This window comes from Hemiscyllium ocellatum, chromosome 6 (assembly GCF_020745735.1).
Source record: "Hemiscyllium ocellatum isolate sHemOce1 chromosome 6, sHemOce1.pat.X.cur, whole genome shotgun sequence".
NCBI lineage: Eukaryota > Metazoa > Chordata > Chondrichthyes > Orectolobiformes > Hemiscylliidae > Hemiscyllium > Hemiscyllium ocellatum.
The window spans coordinates 48,590,202-48,613,157 of NC_083406.1; the positions used below are offsets into that span (position 1 = coordinate 48,590,202).

Here is a 22,956-nt window from a genome sequence, read left to right on the forward strand (position 1 = left end):
TGAGGGTGGATCTGTTTGAGGTATACAAATTATGAGAGGCAGACCTTTTCCCCATGGCAGATGCATATAAGAGCAGAGGGCATAAGTTTAAACTGAGGAGTAAATCATTTAGGGGAGATCTGAGGAAAGATCTTTTCACCCGGAGTGTGATAGAAATGTGGAACATGTTGCCTGAGAAAGTATTCTCACATATTTAAGAAGCGTTTCAACAAGCACTTAAAATGCAAGATATAGTAAGCTTATGAACCAAGTGCAAGTAAATGGGATTAGTGTAGTTTGGAGTTTGTGGGTCAACATAGACATGGTAGGCTGAAGAGCTTTTATTGGGCTGTATGATTCAATTGCATCATTATTGATCTTGCAACTGAAGGGAACAGCTGCTTTCAATCCACTTTGACCATACCCCTCATAATCTTATACAGTACACCTCAGTCAGGTCCCCCTTCAGCCACGATCTATGACCGTGGATGTAGGATTCGCCAGGACACTGATCCTTTTGGTTTAAATGTAGCAAGTCCCGCTGGAGCAGCTCTTTCTTTCCTCAATATTGGTGCCTATGCCTCATGAAATAGAAACCACTTCTTTCACACCAATCTTTGAACCATGCATTTACTTCAAACTCTGAATTAATTCTGTTATCTGTAGGTTTACCCATGCCAATATCCATATAGCTGAAGCAGGAATCCGGACATTATTAACTGTTTTTAATTTAGCTCTGATATGTTGGAATCCCTCAATAGAAACTCTTTCATGGTTCTGCCCACATCAGTAGTACCTACATGGACCTCAACAATTGGATCTTTACCCATCAACTCAAATTTCCTTTGCAATCCAGGAGAGATTTTGTTAACCTTGGTAGCAGATAGGCACCACAGCCTTTGAGAATCTATCTTTTCTACAAAGAACAAGATCTATTCTCATAACTATGCTGTCCCCTATTAAGACTAAATTTTTCTTTTCTCCCTCCAGTTGAATGGTATTCTTGACAATTGTGTTGTGGCCAATTCCCTCATCCTCTCTGCAGTCTCTGCCCTCATTTAGACTAGAAGCAAGAATCTTGCATCAATGGGAAAGCTGTGCCTGTTGCTCCTCCAAAGCTAAATTTGAGATCCCTATACCTGCCTTATTCACAAACATACCCCCTGTCCCTGACCACAGACCAAACTTGATATAAGTCTGATTGTGTTTTCGGGATCCTTCAGGGGAAGGGGGAACAGCCCTAAGTTGTGGTCACATAGGCACCAATGACTTAAGTAGGAAAAGGGATGGGGATATAAGGCAGAAATTTAGGGAGCTAAGGTGGAAGCTTAGAGCTAGAACAGACAGTGTTGTTATCTCTGGTTTGTTACCTGTGCCACGTGGTAATGAGGCGAGGAATAAGGAGAGAGAGAGAGAGACCAGTTGAACATGTGGCTATAGGGATGGTACAGGAAGGAGGGATTCAGAAACCTGGATAATTGGGGCTCATTCTGGGGTAGGTGGGACCTCTAAACAGGATGTTCTACACCTGAATTAGGGGGGTACCAATATCCTGGGGAGGGGGTGAGGGAATTTGCTAATGTTCTTCAGGAGGGTTTAAACTAATTCAGCAGGGGGATGGGAACCTGAATTGTTGCTCCAGTGTACAGTAATGAAAGTAGTGAGGTTGTGAAGAAGGCTTCAAGATTGCAGGAGTGTACTGGCAGGCAGGAAAGTGGTTTGAAGTGTGTCTACTTCAATGCCAGGAGCATCCAGAATAAGGTGGTGAACTTACAGCATGAGCTGGTACCTGGGACTTTGATGTTGTGGCCATTTTGGAGACATGGATAGGAATGGTTGTGGCAGGTTTCGGGATTTAGATGTTTCAGTGAGATCAGGGAAAATGGAAAAAGAGTGGGAGGTGTGGCATTGTTAGTCAAGGACAGTATTACGGTGGCAGAAAGAACGTTCAAGCACTCGTCTACTGAGATAATATGGTTTGAGGTTAGAAACAGGAAAGCAGAGGTCACCCTGTTGGGAGTTTTCTATAGGCCACTGAATAGCTCCAGAGATGTAGAGGAAAGGATTGCAAACATGATTCTGGATAGGAGTGAAAATAACAGGGTAGTTGTTATGGAGAGAAAGTGAGGACTGCAGATGCTGGAGATCAGAGCTGAAAATGTGTTGCTGGAAAAGCGCAGCAGGTCAGTCAGCATCCAAGGAACAGGAGAACCGACGTTTCGGACATAAGATTCCTGAAGAAGGGCTTATGCCCGAAACGTTGAATCTAGTTGTTATGGGGGTCTTTAACTTTCCAAATGTTGACTGGAAATGGTATAGTTAGAGTACTATAGATGGGTCAATTTTTAACCAATGTGTGGGAGAGTTTTCTGACACAGTATGTAGATAGGCCAACAAGAGGCGAGGCCACATTGGATTTGGCACTGGGTAATGAACTTGGTCAGGTGTTACATTTGGTGGTAGGTGAACATTTTGGTGATAGTACCACAATTTGGTTACATTTACTTTAGTGATGGAAAGGGTTAGATATATACTGCAGGGCAACAGTTATAGCCGGGGGAAAAGGCAATTACGATGCGATTAGGCAAGATTTAAGATGCATAGGATGGGGAAGAAAACTGCAGGGGATGGGCACATTTGAAATGTGGAGCTTGTTCAAGGAACAACTACTGTGTGTCCTTGATAAGTATGTACCAGTCAGGCAGGGAGGAAGTGTTCAAGCAAGGGAACCATGGTTTGCTAAAGAAATTGAATCTCTTGTAAAGAGGAGGAAGGAGGCTTATGTAAAAATGAGACATGAAGGCTCAGCTAGGGTGTTTGAGAGTTTCAAATTAACTAGGAAGGACCTAAAGAAAGAGTAAAGAGCCAGGGGAGGACATGGAAAGTCTTTGTCAGGTAGGATCAAGGAAAACCAGAAAGCTTTCTATATGTGAGTCAGGAATGAACAAAACATGAAGACAGTAAGAAGAGGGTAAGTAGTGGGACGTTGTGCATTGAGTTTGAAGAGATAGGAGAGGTGCTAAATGAATATTTTTCATCAGTATTCACACAGGAGAAAGACAATGTTGTCGAGGAGAATACTGAGACACAGGATATTAAACTAGTTGGGTTTGAGGTTCATAAGGACGAGGTGTTAGCAATTCTGGAAAGTGTGAAAATAGATAAGTCTCCTGGGCAGGATAGGATTTATCCTTGGATTCTCTGGAAAGGTAGGGAGGAGATTGCAGAGCCTTTGGCTTAGATTTTTATGTTGTCATTATTTACAGGAATAATACCAGAAGACTGGAGGATAGCAAATGCTGTCCCCTTGTTCGAGAAGGGGATTAGAGGAAACTCTGGTAATGATAGACCAGTGAACCTTACTCCTATTGAGAGCAAAGTTTCAGAAATGATTATAAGAGATTGGATTTATAATCATCTAGAAAGGACTAATCTGATTAGGGATAGTAAATGCGGTTTTGTGAAGGGTAGACCATGTCTCACAAACCTTATTGCATTCTTTAAGAAGGTGACCAAATAGGTGGATGAGGGTAAAGCAGTTGATGTGGTATATATGGATTTCACTAAAGCATTTGATAAGGTTCCCCATGCCAGGCTATTGCAGAAAATACAGAGGCATGGGATTAAGTGTGATTTAGAGGTTTGGATCAGAAATTGGCGAGCTGAAAAAAGACAGAGGGTGGTGGTTGATGGGAAATGTTCATCCTGGAGTTCAGTTACTAGTGATGTACTGCAAGGATCTGTTTTGGGACCACTGCGGTTTGTCATTTTCATTAATGACCTGGATGAGGGCGCAGAAGGATAGGTTAGTAAATTTGCAGATGACACTAAAGTCAGTGGAGTTGTGGACAGTGCGGAAGGATGTTGCAGGTTACAGAGAGATAGATGAGGTGTCTAGCTGGTCTGAGAGGTGGCAAATGGAGTTTAATGTGAAAAAGTGTGAGTCACTTTGGAAGGAGTAACAGGAATACAGAGTACTGGGCTAATGGTAAGATTTGTGGCAGTGTTGATGAACAGAGAGATCTATGTGCATAGATCCCTGAAAGTTGCCACCCACATTGGTTGGGTTGTTAAGTTGTACAATGTGTTAGCATTCATTGAGTTTCGGAGCCATGAGGTCATGTTGCAACTGTACAAAACTCTGGTGCGACCGCACTTGGAGTATTGCGTACAGTTCTGTTTGAAGCATTACACATAGAATGTGGAAGCATTGGAAAGGGTGCAGAGGAGATTTACCAGGATGTATGGAGGGAAGGTCCTATGAGCAAAGTCTGAGAGACTTGAGGCTGTTTTGTTAGAAGGTGAAAAGGTGACTTAATAGAGGCATACGAGATGATAGAGGATTAGACAGGTGGACAGTGAGAGCCTTTTTCCTCAGATGGTGATGGCTAGCACGAGTGGACATAGCTTTAAATTGAGGGGTGATAGATATAGGATAGATGTCAGAGTTAGGTTCTTTTTTCAGAAAATAGTAAGGCCGTGGAATGCCCTGCCTGCAACAGTAGTGGACTTGCCAACTTTAAGGGCATTTAAATGGTCATTGAATACACATATGGATGATAATGGAACAACGTAAGTTAGCTGAGCTTTAGATTGGTTTCACAGGTCGGTGCAACATCGAGGGCCAAAGGGCCTGTACTGCTCTGTAATGTTCTTTGTTATATAATTAACCTAAGAGCTATGACTATCTCCTCAAACTATGTGTCCAGGTAATGGACCCTCTCCCTGAAATATGAAAGTCAGCAACTCAGCCTTCAGCTCATCAGCTCTGAATCAAAGTTCTTCAAGCAAGCAACACTTGCAGTAAACATGGTCATCATGGATTGCAGTGCTGACCACCAATTCTCAGATATTACAACTGCAATATATTGCCTGCCCAGCAATCTCTATTTAATTTAAGTAATTTAGATGTCAAATATTTTAATTGAAGTTTTACTCTCCCCAGCTGTATTAACATTTCCTGATTTAAACCACTTAACCAATTAAAACAGCCACAGAAGAAACACCCATTCATCACCTACCTTTTTTTCCGAGGCATTAAACTGGCTCTGATAGGTACTAACAGGTTGAAATGGGCTGCCTACTACTATTTTTTTAATCTCCTGCCATTGGTGCACTTCTAATACAGGTTTGCACTCTCAGTTGCTTCACAATTATGCTCAATTGTTGCATATATCTCATTCTGCTTCATGAGTGATGCTGACTTGTACACACACTTTTCAGATAAAAGGGAAATAACTCTAAGGTTGTAAGATTGATTAATCAGTTAAAAGGATACTATAGGAAAACAAAGAATGACATATGCTAGAGTACTGAAATGAAACAAGAGATTGATGGAGAACCTCATTAGGCCTGGCATCATCTGTGGGGACAAAGCAGAGATAACATTTCCGGTGCGTGGTTAAGTGGAGTTCGAGCCCAGAGCAATGGAGATATGAAAAGGGTAAGCATACAAGGGAATTATTGATAGTAAATCAGGACAGAAGAAAAGCTTTATAAGCGATAATGAATACTACGAATTGGAGACAATAGATAGGCTCTGCTGAAAGCAATCCATGTAATGTGGCAATAGGACTAAGACTGGATGAGAATGGGTTCGCTGGGCTGAAAGCAATCCATATCATGATAGGACCAGAGTGTGGTTAAAAAAAATGGAAAGACAAGTTCAATAACATTACCTCATTATCACTTGTCCAGCTTTTCTTCTGTTGTAGCTTACTAGCAATAATCCTCCTGCTACCCACTCCTTTCGAGTAAACGTCTTTCTGGGCTCCATCTCCACCTATCCACTCACTCATGGGATTTGGTCATCACCAGCTGGGCCACCATTTATTGCCCATCTCTAGTTGCTCTTGAGAAGGTGATGGTGAGCTTCTGTTGAACTGCTGCAGCCCATCTGGTGTATGTAATACCACAGTGCTACTGAGGGAGGAATTCCAAGATTTTGACTGCGCAACACTGAAGGAATGCCAATATATTTCCAAGTCAGGATGGTGAGGGGAACTTGCAAGTTTTTCTGTTCCCATGTAACTGCTGCCCTTATTCTTCCAGATGACAGTGATCATGGATTTGGAATATTCTGAATAAGGAGCTTGTTAAATATCTGCTGCTACTGAGCATTGGCGATATATAGAGTGATTGGTGATGAAAAGTGCCTCGGCTCTCACATCTCTCCAAGAGTTTAGGTCATTTCTTAGGCTAGTAAATTATGATAGAAAGTTCATAAATAACCTGGACTCCATCCTGGCACCTTTGTATCAAGGTCAGGCAGCATCCAAGGAACAGGAGATTCAACTTTTTGGGTCTAAGCCCTCTCCTGTTCCTTGGATGCTGCCTGACCTGCTGCGCTTTTCCAGCAACACATTTTCAGCTCTGATCTCCAGCATCTGCAGACCTCATTTGCTCCACCTTTGTATCAACTCCTACAAAAGGGTCAACCTTCGAAATGGTTGCATGGATAAGCCCCAGTTTTTGGAGAAGGAAAGAAACAGCCTATAACATCACTAGATATCAAGCAGTCAGTTCTTATTTGAATACCTCATATGCAACAACGGGGATGGCACTGGCTAATGGTTGGTAATGGCTAAGTCTGATCTTCCCAGATCTGGGGGAAGGGTGAAATGCATGAAGACTGGCAATGCTGAAGGTAAGACTCCATCAAGAAAGAGAAGCAGTTTGATACAGGAGTCAAAGTTGTGTAAAAATCATGGAAATGACCCTGCATCCATAAGACAGATGGTTGATTAAATGTCAGTACCAGTGACATATAAAGTTCGTGCGATGGTCCTGAACAAGCACATGACCATATGAAAGCAAACAAATTTGCAAACGGTGCATGGGCAAAACATGCCCTGCCCTTGGAACAGTTGGAAAGGCTTCCAGAACTTCTGGGTTCACCCTCTCTGTTAAGTATTGACGAATCTTCTGAATCCGAGATGGACATGATAGATGTAGCCACGTTGACATCGGAAGAGAGAATAAATTCTTTCAGGTGCTCCTGGCACAAGAGGCAAGCTCCTGTGCGTTGCACACCTCCCCTCTCAGATACTGAGTCGGAGGAAGCTGACCCAGTGCTAAAACGTTCCAGGAGGCTCTCCAAAAAAAATGGACCAGAATATGTTCTCAGACTCAGAGGGAGAGGGATGTACAAAGTCATCCAGGTAGACTTCATAGAATATGAGTTCCTTAATTGGAGCTGTTAACCTGATCCAATCAGGTAGCCCTGACTGATAGATTTAAAATAGGAGTGTCAGAGATTCTGGCACCCTGAGAGCTGAATCTGAATAGGAAGTATTGTTCATGTGTAGATAAAGGGTGGCTTGGTATCAGGATACTGGCATCTGTGAAGTTATTTCATTTTTATTATCTGTGCAGTCAAGAATGGTGCTAAACATTGTGCAATCATTTGTGAATACCCCCACTTCTGACCTGATGATAGAGGAAAGATCATTGATGCAGCAGTTGAAGATACTTGAGCTGAAGACAGTCTTCTGAGGATCTGCCGCAGCGATGTCCTAGAGCTGAGATGACTGATCTCCAACAACCACAGCCATCTTTCTTTGTGTCAGATATGACTACAACCTGATAAGAGGGTCAGTTAGCATAGTCTGCTGGATAGCTAGTTTGTGATGCAAAGTAACGCCAACAGCACAAATTCAATCCCCATATTGGCTGAGGTTACCATGCAGTCTGTCATCCTACCTGACCCTGAGGTTAAACCACAAGTTTTCTGTTTCTATGGTCCTCTGTGACTATGGCAACTTTATCTTTCCCTGATTTCTATTGATTCTCTTTTTTTCTAGGGTTCCAGGATGCCACATTCTGTCAAATGCCAGTCAAGGCCAAGTCAGTCTCACCTGACCTCTCAAATTAAGATCTATTGACCACATTTGGATCAAGGCTCAAATGAGGTCAGGAGCTGAGTGGTTCTGGCAGAACCAAAATGGAGCATCAGTAGCTGGTTATTGCTGTATGATAGCACTGTTGATGACACCTTCTATCAAGGGGTGGCAGCAGGAATGGATGACAAGTTGTGGATGCTCAGTTTGAGTTGTTAGGTCTGTTCAAAGTTGTTTAGCATAGTGATAGTGTTACACAACGCAATGGAGGGTATTCTCAGTCTGAAAGTGGGACTTGATCTCCACAAGGGCCATGTAACAGCCATTCTTGTAGATACTGACATGGACAATGTAACTGTGGCAGGAAGATTGGTGAGGATGAGATCAAGTATGTTTTTCCGTCTTGTTGGTTCCTTCAACACCTGCTACTGACACAATCTAGCAGGAATGTCCTTCAGGACTTGACCAGTTCAATCAGTAGTGGTGCTGTTGAATCACTCTTGGTGGTAGGCATTGAAGTCCCTCATCCAGAGTACATTCTGTGCTCTTGCCACCCTCAGTCCTTCCTCTAGGTGTTGTTCAACATGGAAGAGTATTGATTCATCTGCCAAAGGTTGAAGTTATGAGATAAACAAGAGAAGCTTTGACCCGATACCATGCCACTTCATGGGGTCCAAAGTCAACATTGAGGACTCCTCGGGCAACACTGTCCTGAATGTACAGCACTGTGCCTGTGACAGTATGTCATCCCTACAGGTGGGGCAGGACTACTTAGAGATGATGTGTAATGAGGCAGACTTCATTAGGGAGCTTAAAGTGAAGAAACCCTTTAGGGAGCAGTGACCATACTATGATAGATTTACGCGACAGTTTGAAAAGGAGAGGCTTTTTGAAAAGGAAGCAACAATGTCACAGTTGCGTAGATGTAACTACAAGGACATGAGGGAGGAGCTGGCCAGAGTTGATTGGAAGGGAACCCAGCAGGACAGGCGGTTAAGCAGCAAAGGCAGGAATTTCAAAGCATAATTCGGGAGGTACTACAGAAGTTCATTGCAAGGAAGAAGAAATATACCAAGGTGAGGATGAGGCAACCATGGCTGACAACGGAAGTCAATGATGGCCGAAAAGCAAAAGAGAAAGCATACAATTTGGTGAAGATTAGTGGGAAGCCAGAGGATTTGGAACTCTTTAAATACCAGCAGAGGACAACTAAAAAAGCAGTAAGAGAGAAGAAACTGAAATATGAGGGTAAGCTAGAAGGTATTATAAAAGAGCTTTTCTAGATACACAAACGTTGAGAGAGAGAAGCACAAGTGGACATTGGACTGCTAGAAAAAGAGGCTGGAGAAATAGTACTGGGGAACAAAGAAATGGCAGAGGAACTGAACAGGTTTAATACACATGGAAGACATCAATTCTATACCAGAAATCCAAGACAGCTGGGTGCAGAGTTGAGTGTAGTGGTCATTACTAAGTAGTAGGGGCCAGGAAAGCTGGAAGTCCTGAAGGTGGATAAACACTTGGACCAGATGAATTGCATCCAAGGTTCTGAGGACAATAGCTGAAGAGGCATTGATAGTGATCTGTTAGGAATCACTGAAACCTGAGAAGTACCAGTGGACTGGAAAATGGCTAATATAACACTCCTATTTAAAAAGAGGGGAAGAGAGGAGATACAAAATTATAGACTCATCAGCCTGATCTTGAACGCTGGTAAGATTTTAGAGTTCATTATTATGGATAAGATTACAGAATACATGGAAGTGCATGGGAAAATAGGGCTTCATCAAGGAGCGTTGTTATTCCTAACAATTCTGTTAGAATTCTTTGAAGAAGTAATGAGGTAATGAACAAATTAGACAAAGAAGAGCCAGTGACATCCATTTGAATCTATTTGGATTTCCAGAAGGCTTTTGACAAACTGCTGCAGAAGAGGCTGCTAAATAAGGTAAGAGACCATAGTGTTAGGGGCAGGTACTGGCATGAATAAAGGATTTGCTGACTGGCAGACAGACAATGGAGATAAAGGGACCTTTTCAGGATGGCAGCCAGTTATGAGTAGAGTTTTGCAAAGGTCCGTGTTGGGTCCACAACTATTCACATTATGCATTAATAGTCCAGATAAAGGAACTGATGACATTGTTGTTAAGTTTGTTGATGACACAAAGATCGAGCAGGACAAGTAGTGATGAGGAAGTGGGGAAGCTGCAGAGGAATTGGACAGACTAGGAGAGTGGGCAAAGAAGTGGCAGATGGAATAAATGTGGAAAGTGAAATGTCATGTATTTTGGTAGGAAGAATAGAGACATAGACTATTTTACAAACAGGGAAAGGCTTTGGAAATTTGAATCAGAAAGGGACTTAGAAGTTCGAATTCAGGATTCTCTTAACATGCAGGTTTAATTAGCAGTAGGGAAGGCAAATGCAATGTTAGCATTCATTTCAAGATGGTTAGAATACAAGAACAGGTTTACTGCTGAGGCTGTATAAAGTTCTTGTCAGAATATATTTGGAATATCGTGAGCAGTTTTAATCCCCTTATTTAAGGAAGGATGTGCTGGCCTCCAAAGGAGGTTTACAGTAATGGTCCTGGGGATGGAGGGCTTGTCATATAAGGAGTGCATGAAAACTGTGGGTCTGTACTTCATGGCATTTAGAAGGATAGCAGGGATCTTATTTAAACTTATAGAATACTGAGAGATCTGCACAGAGTGGATGTGAAGAGGAGAGACTAGCATTCAAATTCACAACCTCAAAATGAAGGAATGACTCTTTAAAACTGATATAAGAAGGAATTTCTTCAGCCAGAGGTGGTGAATCTGTGTAACCTATTACTGCAGAGGGCTGAGGAGGCCATGTCATTGATTGAATTTATGACAAAGGCAGGTTCTTGATTATTAAGGGGACTGAGGATTACAGGGGGAAAGCAGGAGAATAGAACTCAGAAATATATCTGCCATAATTGTATGGCAAAGCAAGCTCAATGGGCTGAATGGAGAAAGTGAGGACTGCTGATGCTGGAGCACAGAGTCAAGAGTGTAGTGCTGGAAAGTACAGCAGGTCAGGCAACACCCAAGGAACAGGAGAATCAACGTTTCAGGCATAAGTCCTTCATTAGGAATCCTGATGTGCTTTTCTAGCACTACAGTCTTGATGGGCTGAATGACCTAATTCTACTTCTATATCTTATGATGGTGTTTTTTTGGGACATGTATAAGGTATGATTCTGTGTGTGTGATTACAACTATGTAAGGCTTTTGCTGGACAAGTCTGTTAGACTATGCTTTCAATTTTGGCACCTGTGCCAGATATTAGCAAAGAGGACTTTGTAGGGTTGGCAAGGCTGTCTTTGCTGTGTTATTTCCAATGCCTAAGTCAATACCAGATGGCCCACTGTTTCATTCTCCTTTCATGTGGTTGATGTAACTGAATAGCCTACTTGGTCATTTCTGACAGCTGGTAAAAGTCAACCAGCTTGCTGTCACGTGCAGATCAGACAATAATCATCAGTTTCACAGTTATCATTAGATTTGTAATTCCAGATTTCTTTTATTGAATACAAACTCCACCATGTCCTATGGTGGGATTTGAGCCCAGTTGCTCCGAACATTTCCTGGGTCTCTGAGTTACTCAGCTAGTAACAATACCACTAGGTCATTGCCTTCCCTCCTTTATAGTAACAGCTCAGTGGCAAAATGCAGATTTACCCAGAATAGTTCACATTATCTTCTAAGGAAATGTCAAACAGGCTGAGCTTGTATCCACTAGAGTTTAATTGAGTAAAAGATAACTTGATTGAAACATATAGGATCCTGTGAGATCCTGGAGTGGATGTTTCTTCTTGCGGGTGAATCGAGAATGAGGTGGTCATTGTTTCAAAATCAAGAGTTACCATCTAAGATAGTAAAAGTGAGGATTTTGTTCTCTTAGTCATGCATCTTTGGAGCTCCCTTCCTGAAAAGACAGTGGAAATAGAGTCCTTGAACATTGGCAGAGATAGATGGATCTTGACAAGAAAGGATATTGAGGATATGTGGGATTGTGGGATAATCACCTCAGTTTACTGAAAGGCGGAGAAAGCATATAGGGCCAAGTGACCACTTTCTGCTTCTAATGATATATTAATGTGTTTGTGTGTTAGCTTTTGTGATGCAGTGGGTATAAACTTGTCCATGTATATTCTTGTCCATGAAAACAAACGTCTTAAACCCTACTGTGTGCACTCAGTTTGTTATTGCTAATGACAAACTTTGTTCATTAAATTCAGACATATAATTTACAATTGCATCTCATATAAGTGTCAAGGCAAAATTGAAGAACTAATGGAGGATGCATTTGCAGTATGGACCATCCCAGAACACTCACTACATTCAATTATTGCACATTGTCTTCATAACCAGGTGCTGACTTTCCATCAAGTCACATTTCCAAGATCTGTTATTTGCCACTGTTGCAAATACTATTGCAATTCTGCCAGATCCATTAGCTTGTTTAACATGGTTCGAACAATGACCAAAAGAGAGAGACAGACAGAACTTACTCGAGTCCCAGCATTCATGTTTATCTAAGACAAATCTCAGAGCGGAGAAAAGATGATGTCATATAATTTGTGTTACTAAAATATTTTATTTGAATTCTACCATAGATCACTGACAAGAATAGCAGTAAACCAGGGACTACGAGATGAAATTGAGGCAAATCAAAAGGTAGGCTTGTTCTGTCAGAGAAACTGTATGTCTTCAGCGATGGGGACCACAGTTCAAATATGGTCACATTTGATTTCAAGCTGACTAGAAAAAAAGTAAGATGCATTCGCCATTGAAAACTGTGGATGTAATCGGGGTGGCACAGTTGGCTCATTGGTTAGCACTGCTGCCTCACAGCGCCAGGGACCTGGGTTCGATTCCCACCTGGAGCAACTGTCTGAGAAGTTTGCACATTCTCCTAGTGTCTGCGTGGGTTTCCTCCAGCTACTCCGGTTTCCTCCGACAACCCAAAGATGTACAGACCAGATGAATTGGTTATGTTAAATTGCCCAGAATGGTAGGTGCATTAGTCAGAGGTAAATATAGGGTAGGTAAATGAGTTTGGGTGGGTTACACTTCGGGGAGTCATTGTGGACTTGTTGGGTTGAAGGGCCTGATTCCATACTGTAGGGAATGTAATCTAATAAACTGAATGCTGCCTGAATCCTTTTGAAAACTCTGAATTAATTTTTTGGTGCAAGTTACAGAGAACCGTCACACATATTTAAAGAATTACAGCTACAGCATCTGGCTACAGTTTGAGAACCAAATTTTGTCTCTGAAAAACCCACTTCATGGGTTTGCCCAAGGGTTACCAATTTCGGCAATTCTATTGACCTTGTTAACATTATTATTTCCACATAAGTTAGGAAGTCAAAGTTGAAAATGATTGCAGTATTTTTCTGAATTGCTAGAATTTTGGGGCAATTTATGGAAATTAAAATTATTGCATGGCATATTTAAAAATGTCCAGGAATATAAAAACACATAAATCGGCCATTTGGCCCCTCAAACCTGACCATGGCTAATCTTCAACTTCAACACTTTGTTTTGCCTGTACCTTGGAAAGCACTGAGAAACGGAGTGACCTTGGTGTGCATATATACTGGTCCCTTAAGCTTCAGCACAGGTGAATAAAATGGTTTAAGAACGCATATGGTATCCTTATTTTTGTTAGCTAAGGCATGTGTTATGACGGACCCGCGGGGTCCCATCTTTGCATGTTCTTTTGGAAGGAGAGACCCACACTGGCATCTTTAGTTTGGTGCAGACTGTCGTTTATTCACAGAATCTTAACTGGGAAACGATACAACGAATTATCAAGCATGCATTCGTTGGAGAAGGCGTTCTGCCCCCCCCGTTCGGACTTGGCACAGTTATACTTCGCGCTGCCTGGAGTCCCCGGTCAGATTTTCCTTGTCCGCCTTCCTCATTGGTCCGTTCATCTGCGCGCGATGGGATCCGTCTTCCCATTGGCCGCATCGAGGTGCCTATCCAGCTCCTGCTGTGCTTGACAATGGCACAGACGTCCTGGGGCCAGCGGTTCCGATCCCGTAATCAATAGTTCATTGTTTAGAGAATCAACTCTCATTACTATGTGTCTGACAGGCTAGTCGTTTTCCGTGATTTAATCAATAGTTTCAGCAAGTAAATTAACAGGTACTTTTATCAACTATGAGTTCTGATAGAGCAATTCACACTGTCTGACAGTTACAGGTTCCTTTATCAATCACGAGTTTCGATGGAACAATTGACACTGGCTGGCAGTTACAGGCTCCATGATTTAATTAACAAAATGTATATCAATTGCGAGCTCCAGACAGGTAGTCATGCAGTTGCCAGCTTCAGCCCGCATGGCTGTTATTAACCGTTTCAGGGCTGGAACTAGAAGTGTCTGTTGCAGTAATAGTATTACCCTCCCTAGCCCTACATTAAACACCCTAGTAGTGTAATCACCCCAACACATGGAATTTAAGTGTAGGGAGATTATGCTGGAACTGCATAAAATATTAATCAGACTATAGTGACAGAATTGTGCACAGTTCTGGAATCCACAATATAGGAGGGATATGATAGCAGTGGAGATGGTGCAGAGATTTATCAGGATTTTAGCGAGTTTTGAGAAGATTTGTGGCTCAGGTTGAGGTTTTGGATGTAGTTTGCTCGCTGAGCTGGAAGGTTCATTTCCAGATGTTTCGTTACCCTACTAGGTAACATCTTCAGTGGGCCTCAGGCAAAGCAATGCTGAAAATTCCTGCTTTCTATTTATATGTTTGGGTTCCTTTGGGTTGGTGATGTCATTTCCTGTGGTGATGTTATCTTCTTCGTAAAGTCACTTCCTGTTCCTTTTCTCAGGGGGTAGTAAATGTTGTCTAACTCGATGTGTTTGTTGATAGAGTTCCGGTTGGAATGCCGTGCTTCTAGGAATTCTCGTGTGTCTTTGTTTGGCTTGTCCTAGGATGGATGTGTTGTCCCAGTCGAAGTGGTGTCCTTCCTCATCTGTATGTGTGGATACTAGTGAGAGAGGGTCATGTCTTTTTGTGGCTAGTTGGTATCATGTATCCTGTGGCTAGTTTTCTGCCTGTTTGTCATCGCTAAACAAAACAAGTTAGAAGAAACCTTCAAGACCATCAATAATACTCTTACTGGCTTAAAACTCACTAAAGAGGAAGAAAACAACAACAAACCGCCATTTCTAGATGTCACAGTAGAGCGAACAGCCAATGGGGAACTTCAAACCAGCATCTACAGAAATATTTGGACATAAAGACCAAATATTGAACTACAGAAGTTTTGATCCCAACACCCACAAATGAAGCTGCATCAGAACATTATTTCAACGAGCCAACACACACTGCAACATTGAGGAGCTATGCAGAGCAGAGGAAAATCACCTATACCGTGTGTTCAAAAAGAATGGGTACCCAATGAACACAGTCTGCTGATTTCTCAGCCACAATCCCAAACAAGCAGGCAAAACACGTCCAGAAACCCGAGCCACTCTGCCCTACATCAAAGACATCTCAGAAATTACTGGCAGATTACTCAGACCTCTTGGCATCATGGTAGCCCACAAATCCAACACTACACTAAAACAGCAACTAATGAACTTGAAAGACTCTGTGCAGACAACAAGCAAAACTAATGTTATTTATAAAATACCGTGCAAAGACTGTAACAAACACTACATTGGACAAACAGGCAGAAAACTAGCCACCAGGATACATGACACCAAATAGCCACAAAAAGAAATGACCCTCTCTCACTAGTATCCTCACATATGGATGAGGAAGGATACCACTTCGATTAGGACAACACATCCATCCTAGGATAAGCCAAACAATGACATGCACAAGAATTCCCAGAAGCATGGCATTCCAACCGGAACTCTTTCAACAAACACATTGAGTTAGACCCCATCTTCCACCCCCTGAGAAAAGGAACAGGAAGTAACTTCACTGCAGGAAATGCCATCACCAACCCAAAGGAACCCAAACATATAAAGAGAAAGTTGGAATTTTCAGCATTGCTTCGCCTGAGGCAAAGATGTTACCTAGTTGGGTAGTGAAACATCTGGAAATGAACCTTGTAGCTCAGCGAGCAAACCTACATCCATTTACCAGGATGTTGCCTGAGTTTCAGTTGTGAAGAGATATTAGAGTAGCTAGGGTTATTTTCCTTAGAAGTGAGAGAAGACATTGAGATTTATAAAATTATGAGGGGTATAAATAGGGTAGACAGGAAGAAATGTTTCACCTTGATATAGGCATCAATGACCAGGGGCATAGATTTAAGGTAAAGGGCAGAAGTTTTAGAGTACATGCAAGGAAAAATATTTTTAATCCAGAGGAATTTGGGAATCTGCAACCCACTGCCTGCAGTGGTGGTAGAAGCAGAAATCTTCATAATATTTAAGTCAGTATGTGGAGTGATTGAGAAAAAGGTCGTGTTAAGTCAAATCAGCTTCATAAGAAAGACGGGCAGAACTAGGTTTGTGAATGCAGCTGGACTGGCGGTCAGAAGTGTCTTTGTTTTAATGCAAAGAGTATGAAAGGTAAAGCAGATGAATTTATAGTCTGAATTAGTACATGGAACAACAATATTGTAGCCATTGCTGAAACTTGGTTGAGAGGAGGGCAGGACAGGCAGCTCAACATTCCAGGGTATAGTGTTTCATGAGTGATGATACAGAGGGATGTAAAAGGCACAGATGAGTTCTATCACTAATTAAGGAGAATTTCACAGCTGTACTGAGAGAAGACATTTTGGAGAGTTCATCCAGTGAGGCCATAATTTTGGAACTCAGGAATAAGTGAGGTGCAATCACTGTAATAGGGTGTAATATAGGCCTCCTAATAACCAACAGGAGATAGAGGAACAGATATATGCCTATGTGGAGTTTGCACATTCTCCCCCGTCTGCATGAGTTTCCTCCAGGTGCTCCAGTTTCCTCCCACAATCCAAAAATGTGCAGATTAGGTGAATTAGCCATGCTAAATTGCCTACAGTATTCAGGGACATGTTGGTTAAATGCATTAGTCAGGGGCAATGCAGAGTAATAGGGAATGGGTCTGGGTGGATTATTGTTCAGAGGGTCGGTGTGTACTTGTTTGGCCAAATGGCCTGTTTTCACACTGTAGGGATTGTTTGATCTATTCTGTGATTCTGTGATAAGCAGATCATGGAATAATGTTAAAAACAATAAGGTTGTTGGAGTAGGTAGTTTTAACTTTCCCCAGTTTTGACGTATCTCCCTTAGTGCCAGGATCTTTGATGCCAACGGGGAAGGCTAATTACAACACTATTAGGCAGGAACTGGAAAAATTTGATTGGATTCGGCTGTTTGGAGGTAAATCATGGGAATATTTCAAAAGGCAATTAATCAAAGTTCAGGACTGGCATGTTCCTGTAGGGATGAAAGATAACGATGGCAAGATTTGGGAACCAAAAGATATTGAAAGTTTAGTTAAAAAGTAAAATGAAGCATATGTCATGTTTAGGAAATTGTAATCAAACAAAACCCTTGAAGAATATAAAGGAAACTGAGAAAACTTAAATGAGAAATTAGGATAGCTAGAAGGTACCATGAAATGTCATTGGTAAGTAAGATTAAGGAGAATCCCAAGTCATTTTACATATTTATTAGGAGCAAGAAGGTATTGAGGGAAAGGGTAGGTCCACTCAAGGAGACTTTATGCGTAGAGCCAGAAGAAGTGTATGAGGCCTTTAAGAAATACTTTGCATCAATATTCAGCAAGGAGAGAGACATGGATGGTGGTAGGTTTAGGGAGGAATTTGTTGTTGTCTAAGGCATGTAAATATTAAAAGTAAGCAGGTGTTGGCTGTCTTGGAAAGAGTTAAGATAGACAAGTCACCAGGGCCGATGGGATCTCTCTCAGAACACTGAAGGAGGCAAGGGAGGAAATTTCAGGGAATCTTTATATCTTCTTTAGCTACAGGCAGGATCCCAGAAGATTGGTGAATAGCCAATGTTGTTTAATTTTTAGAGAAGGACAGCAGTTATAATCCAAAAAATTACCAGTGAGCCTTCTATTAGGTGTAGGGAAATTAATGGAGAAGATTCCCAAGGACAGGATTTACTCATGTTTAGAGAAGAACCAACTTATTAGGGGATAGTCAACGTGACTTTATCAAGGAAGGTCTTGTCTCACAAACTAAAGTTTTTTGGGAAAGTGATGAAGATAGGGTGGAAGATATTGTGGATGTGGACTTTACTAAAGCTTTTGACACTGTCCCTTCTGATAGACTGGTCCAGAATATTAACTCACATGGTATCCTTGGTGAGATTGCAATTTGGTTACAAAATTGGCTTTGTCGTAGAAGACAGAGGGTAGTTGTGGATAGTTGTTTTCTACTGGAAGTCTATGACCAATGGTGTTCCACAAGGATCAGTGCTGAGATCTCATTTGTTACTCTACATAAATAAACGACTTGTTTGAAAAAGTAGATGGATAGTGAGGAAGATTATCAAAGGATATAGATCAGATAGAGTTTAATCCGGATAACTATAAGATGATACATCTTGGGAGGTCAGATGAAAGAGGAAAGTATATTGTGAATGGCAGGGCCCTTAGGAACAATGACATACAGAGGGATCTTTGGATACAAGTCCATAGATCCCTGAAAGTGGCAACAAAAGTGGCATACTTGCTTTAATCAGTCAGAGCACTGGGTATAATATTTGGCAAGTCATGTTGCATCTGTAGAAGACTTTAGTTCGGCCACATTTTGGACTATTGTGTGTAGTTCTGGTCACCACACTGCAGAAAGGATGTGGAGACTTTGGAGAAGGTGCTAAAGCGGTTTAACAGGATGTTGCTTGAATTAGAGTATATTAGCTATAAGGAGACATGGAACGAACCTGGATTGTTTTTGTTTGAGAATGGAAGGCTGAGGAGTGACCTGATAGAAGTATATAATAATGAGAGGCACGGATCGGTTGGATAGTTGGAATCTTTTTCTAAGGATGAACTACTAAGGAGCATTGGTTTAAGATGAGAGGAGAAAATTTAAAGGACATGTGCAAGTCAAGTCTTTTACGTCAAAGGTGGAATATGCCTGGAATGTGCTGACAGGGAGGTGGGAGAAGCAGGCAGCATACATACTTAAGAGGCAATTGAACAGACACATGGACAGGTAGGAAATAGAAAGATATGGACAATACGCAAAGAATTCTGATGAAGGGCTTACACCTAAAGCATCGATTCTCCTGCTCCTCGGATGCTGCCTGACAAGCCGTGCTTTTCCAGCACCACACTCTTGACTCTGATTCCAGCATCTGCAGTCCTCACTATGTCTTATTTAAGAAGTATTTAGATATGCACTTGCGATAGCTATAGGCCAAGTACTGGAAAATGGGATCAGAATAGTTTGTTTAAATTCTCAATACTCAATCTGCCTTCCGGGTTCTTTCAATTTTTTGCTAAAGACACAAGATAAGTACCCTGTACTGTACGCATTAATTGTTCAATTTCACAGTCACTGGTTAGAGGCAAAAGTTTTAGCAAATATTAGGAGAGAATAAGTTGATAAGATGTAGTGTCGTCCCTGCTACATCCTGCCTAAGCAAAACACTCGGAGACCGTCTTCATCTTTATTCCGGGCCCTGGAGGGAGAAAGAATGATCGCCCATGTGCACAGAGACATGAGTTCATGGACTTCTCTGGAAGAGCAGTTTCTCAGAGAATTCTATAGTCATTTCACATGGAAGATAAGGCAACATACATATTTATTGGGTGACCTTTACAATCAGCAAGTGTCAGTAGTAAAAATTAAGCCATCTGGTGTTACGCAATGAATGTACACAACCTTAACTACCTTCACACAATGAATACCTTTCACCTTGTTGAACTGACCATACATACCAAATGCTTCTAATATTGTTAAATGACTCTACATAATGAATGCTTTTCCATCTTGTTAATCCAGTACCCTTGCCTCCAGCACCCCATTGTTAACTGCAAGTCTTTATCTGACCTGATTCATGCTCAGCTGTACCTCTTGTTTTATAAAACTCAGAACGTAACTCTTTCTCTACTTGATTATACCCTCTACACATTCACAGTAGGAGATGTAGGCCATTTACTGTGATATCTTAATGTACCTTCACAAATATAAATATATTTCACAAAATAAAATATATTTGTTGAAACAAAACTGGTCATAAAGCAAGTTCAGATGCATTCATATAAATTAGCAGAGCTTGAAAAGCACTTTAATGAACAAAAATGTATATTTGTTTTTGTGGTGTACAAGAAAATCCATGTATGCCTGATAGTTCTAACAGTTTTCAAGAGAAACGCAAAGCTCATTTAAGCTAAAAATGGTTTTGTACACAGTAGTTCTGTCTTGATACTCTATTTAAATATCTAATCTCATTAACTCAGACAGCACTTCCTTGAACCTAGTGAATTGTAATGCAGTTCTGTCACAGAATCTTGTATGAGTGATGTTCTGCTCTAGAATGTTTCCTGCATTATGAGCCCCCTGGGGCATCAAAGCTTCAAAGGGTTGATTTATGGGTGGGTTTTCTTAGCTGTACTTCCAAGAGAAATACACAAACACATTTCAATAGTTTATCCCCAAGCAGATGTCTTTCCCTTGTCTTCTGAACCATGTGGAGAAATCCAATTTGCAATGTTACCACTCATCATAGTGGAGCTGACATTAAAGGTTTTTCTGTTGCTTATTTGGGAATAAGTATCTTAGTTAGCTCACTGAGCTGGAGGATTTGTTTTCAGATGATTCATCACCATGCTAGGTAACATCATCAGTGAGAGTCTCTGGTGAAGCACTGGTGGTATGCCCTGCCTCTACTTGTAGGCCTTGGTTTCTTCAGGTGAGTGATGCCATTTCAGGTCCTTTTTTTCAAGGGAAGGTAGATAGAATCTAAATCTATGTGTTTGTTGATGGAGTTCTGGTTGGAATGCCATGCCTGTAAGAATTCTTGTGCATGCCTTTGTTTTGTCTATCCTAGGCTGTGTGTGTTGTCCCAGTCAAAGTGAGGTCCTTCTTTGTCTGTATGTATAGAAACTAGTGAAAGTGGGTAGTGTCTTTTGATGGTCAGTTGGTGTTCATGTATCCTGGTGGCAAGTTTCCTGCTAGTTTGTCCGATATAGTGTTTTTTACAGTTCTTGCATGGTATCTTGTAAATGATGTTAGATTTGCTGGTAGTATTTTTAGGTTCATTAGTCACTGTTTAAGTGTGTTGGTAGGTTTGTGGGCTACCATGATGCCAAGGGATCTGAGTAGTCTGGTAGCCATTTCTGATATGTCTTTGATACAAGGTAATGTGGCTAGAGATTTTGGTGAAACATCTGAAAAACAATCTTCCAGCACAGCATGCTAACTTACACACTTATCATCAACCTGAACTACAAGTCTTCTCAAAAATCACTGCTTTTGGGAGTGTTTAATCATAAAAATGGTCCCAGTTTGGAATCATTTGAAGTAGTCAATTGAAAAAGCATTTTGCAGCTGTCCCCTATGTTTTTTCTCCCTCTGGCCATTTCACCATGTGAATTATAAGACAAAGAACAATACAGCACAGGAGCAGGCCCTTGGCCCTTCAAGCCTGTACCACCGTATTTTCCTCTTCCATGCTAAAACTGTTTTCACTTACAGGATGAAATATCCCTCTATCCCCTTCCTATTCATGTACTCATCCAGGTGTTTCTTGAATGCTGCTAGTGTGTCTGCTTCTGCCACCTCCTCCAACTCACCACCCCTTGTATGAAAAACTTGCCTCGCACATCTCTTTTAAACTTTTCCCTCACATCTTGAACCTATGTCCCCATGTAATTGACCCCTCCAGTGTGGGAAAAAGCCTCATACTTTCCTCTCTATCCATGGCATTCACAATCTTATAAACTTCTACGAGGTCACCCCTTGACCTCCTGCATTCCAGTGAAAACAAACCCAGTCTATCCAATCCTTCTCATAGCTAAAATCCCCAATATCAGGCAACATCCTGGTAACTTTTTCTGTACCCTCTCCAGTGCAGTCATATCCTTCTGGTAGTGTGGTGACCAGAACTGTACGCAATATTCAAGAGTGGCCTCACTAAAGTTCTGTAAAACTGCACTGTAATTTGCCTATCCTTATACTCAATGCCGCTTCGAATGATGAGTTAGGTGATTGTTTTTGACCAGCATGGAATCAATAACCAAAGGGCCCTTTTCTGTGCTGTTTATCCTTTGATTTAGTATCTAGAAATCTATTGACCAGTGTGCTGAATGTTGTTAATATAGAGAGGATGGGGTTAAGTCAATGAAATAATAATCCATAGGCTCATCTTAATGTGTTTGAGGGCATGAGTTCACATCACCGCACCTGATGTAATTTCAATTCATAGAATCATAGAACCCCTACTGTGTGGAAACAGGCCATTCAGACCATCAAGCCCTCACTGCTCCTCCGAACAGTATTCTACCCAGACCCATTCTTCGCACCTATCCCTGTAACCCTGCATTTCCCATGATTAATCCACTTAGCCTGCACATCCCTGGTTTCTATGGACAATTTAGCTTGGCCAATCCACCTAACCTGCACATCTTTGTACTGTGGGTGGAAACCCACGCAGACACCAGGAGAACGTGCATTCCCCACACAGACAGTCACCCAAGGCTGGGATTGCACCCAGATTCCACAGCAGTGCTAACCGTTGAACCACCGTTTTGCCCCACACACCTGGAATACAAGGTGGTCTCAATGTCGGTGACCATGTCAATTGTCATTGATTGTCCTAACACCCCATCTTTCTGGATTAGTGGTGCTAGAAGAGCACAGCAGTTTAAGCAGCATCCAAGGAGCAGCGAAATCGACATTTCGGGCAAAAGCCCTTCATCAGGAATAAAGGCAGTGAGCCTGAAGCGTGGAGAGATAAGCTAGAGGAGGGTGGGGGTGGGGAGAAAGTAGCATAGAGTACAATGGGTGAGTGGGGGAGGGGATGAAGGTGATAGGTCAGGGAGGAGAGGGTGGAGTGGATAGGTGGAAAAGGAGCTAGGCAGGTCGGACAAGTCTGGACAAGTCACGGGGACACTGCTGAGCTGGAAGTTTGGAACTAGGGTGAGGTGGGGGAAGGGGAAATGAGA

The 22,956-nt window shown here is 41.8% G+C and overlaps 1 protein-coding gene across 2 annotated transcripts in view; it reads left to right on the forward strand.

The window, feature by feature from the left end:
- uggt2 (UDP-glucose glycoprotein glucosyltransferase 2) overlaps positions 1-22,956 on the forward strand; it is a 372,492-nt gene that overhangs the window by 115,966 nt on the left and 233,570 nt on the right. For both annotated transcript variants that reach the window (XM_060826541.1, XM_060826542.1), the window contains exon 11: positions 12,463-12,523. In XM_060826541.1, the coding sequence (XP_060682524.1) occupies positions 12,463-12,523 (61 nt within the window). The remainder of the gene's footprint in view (positions 1-12,462; positions 12,524-22,956) is intronic.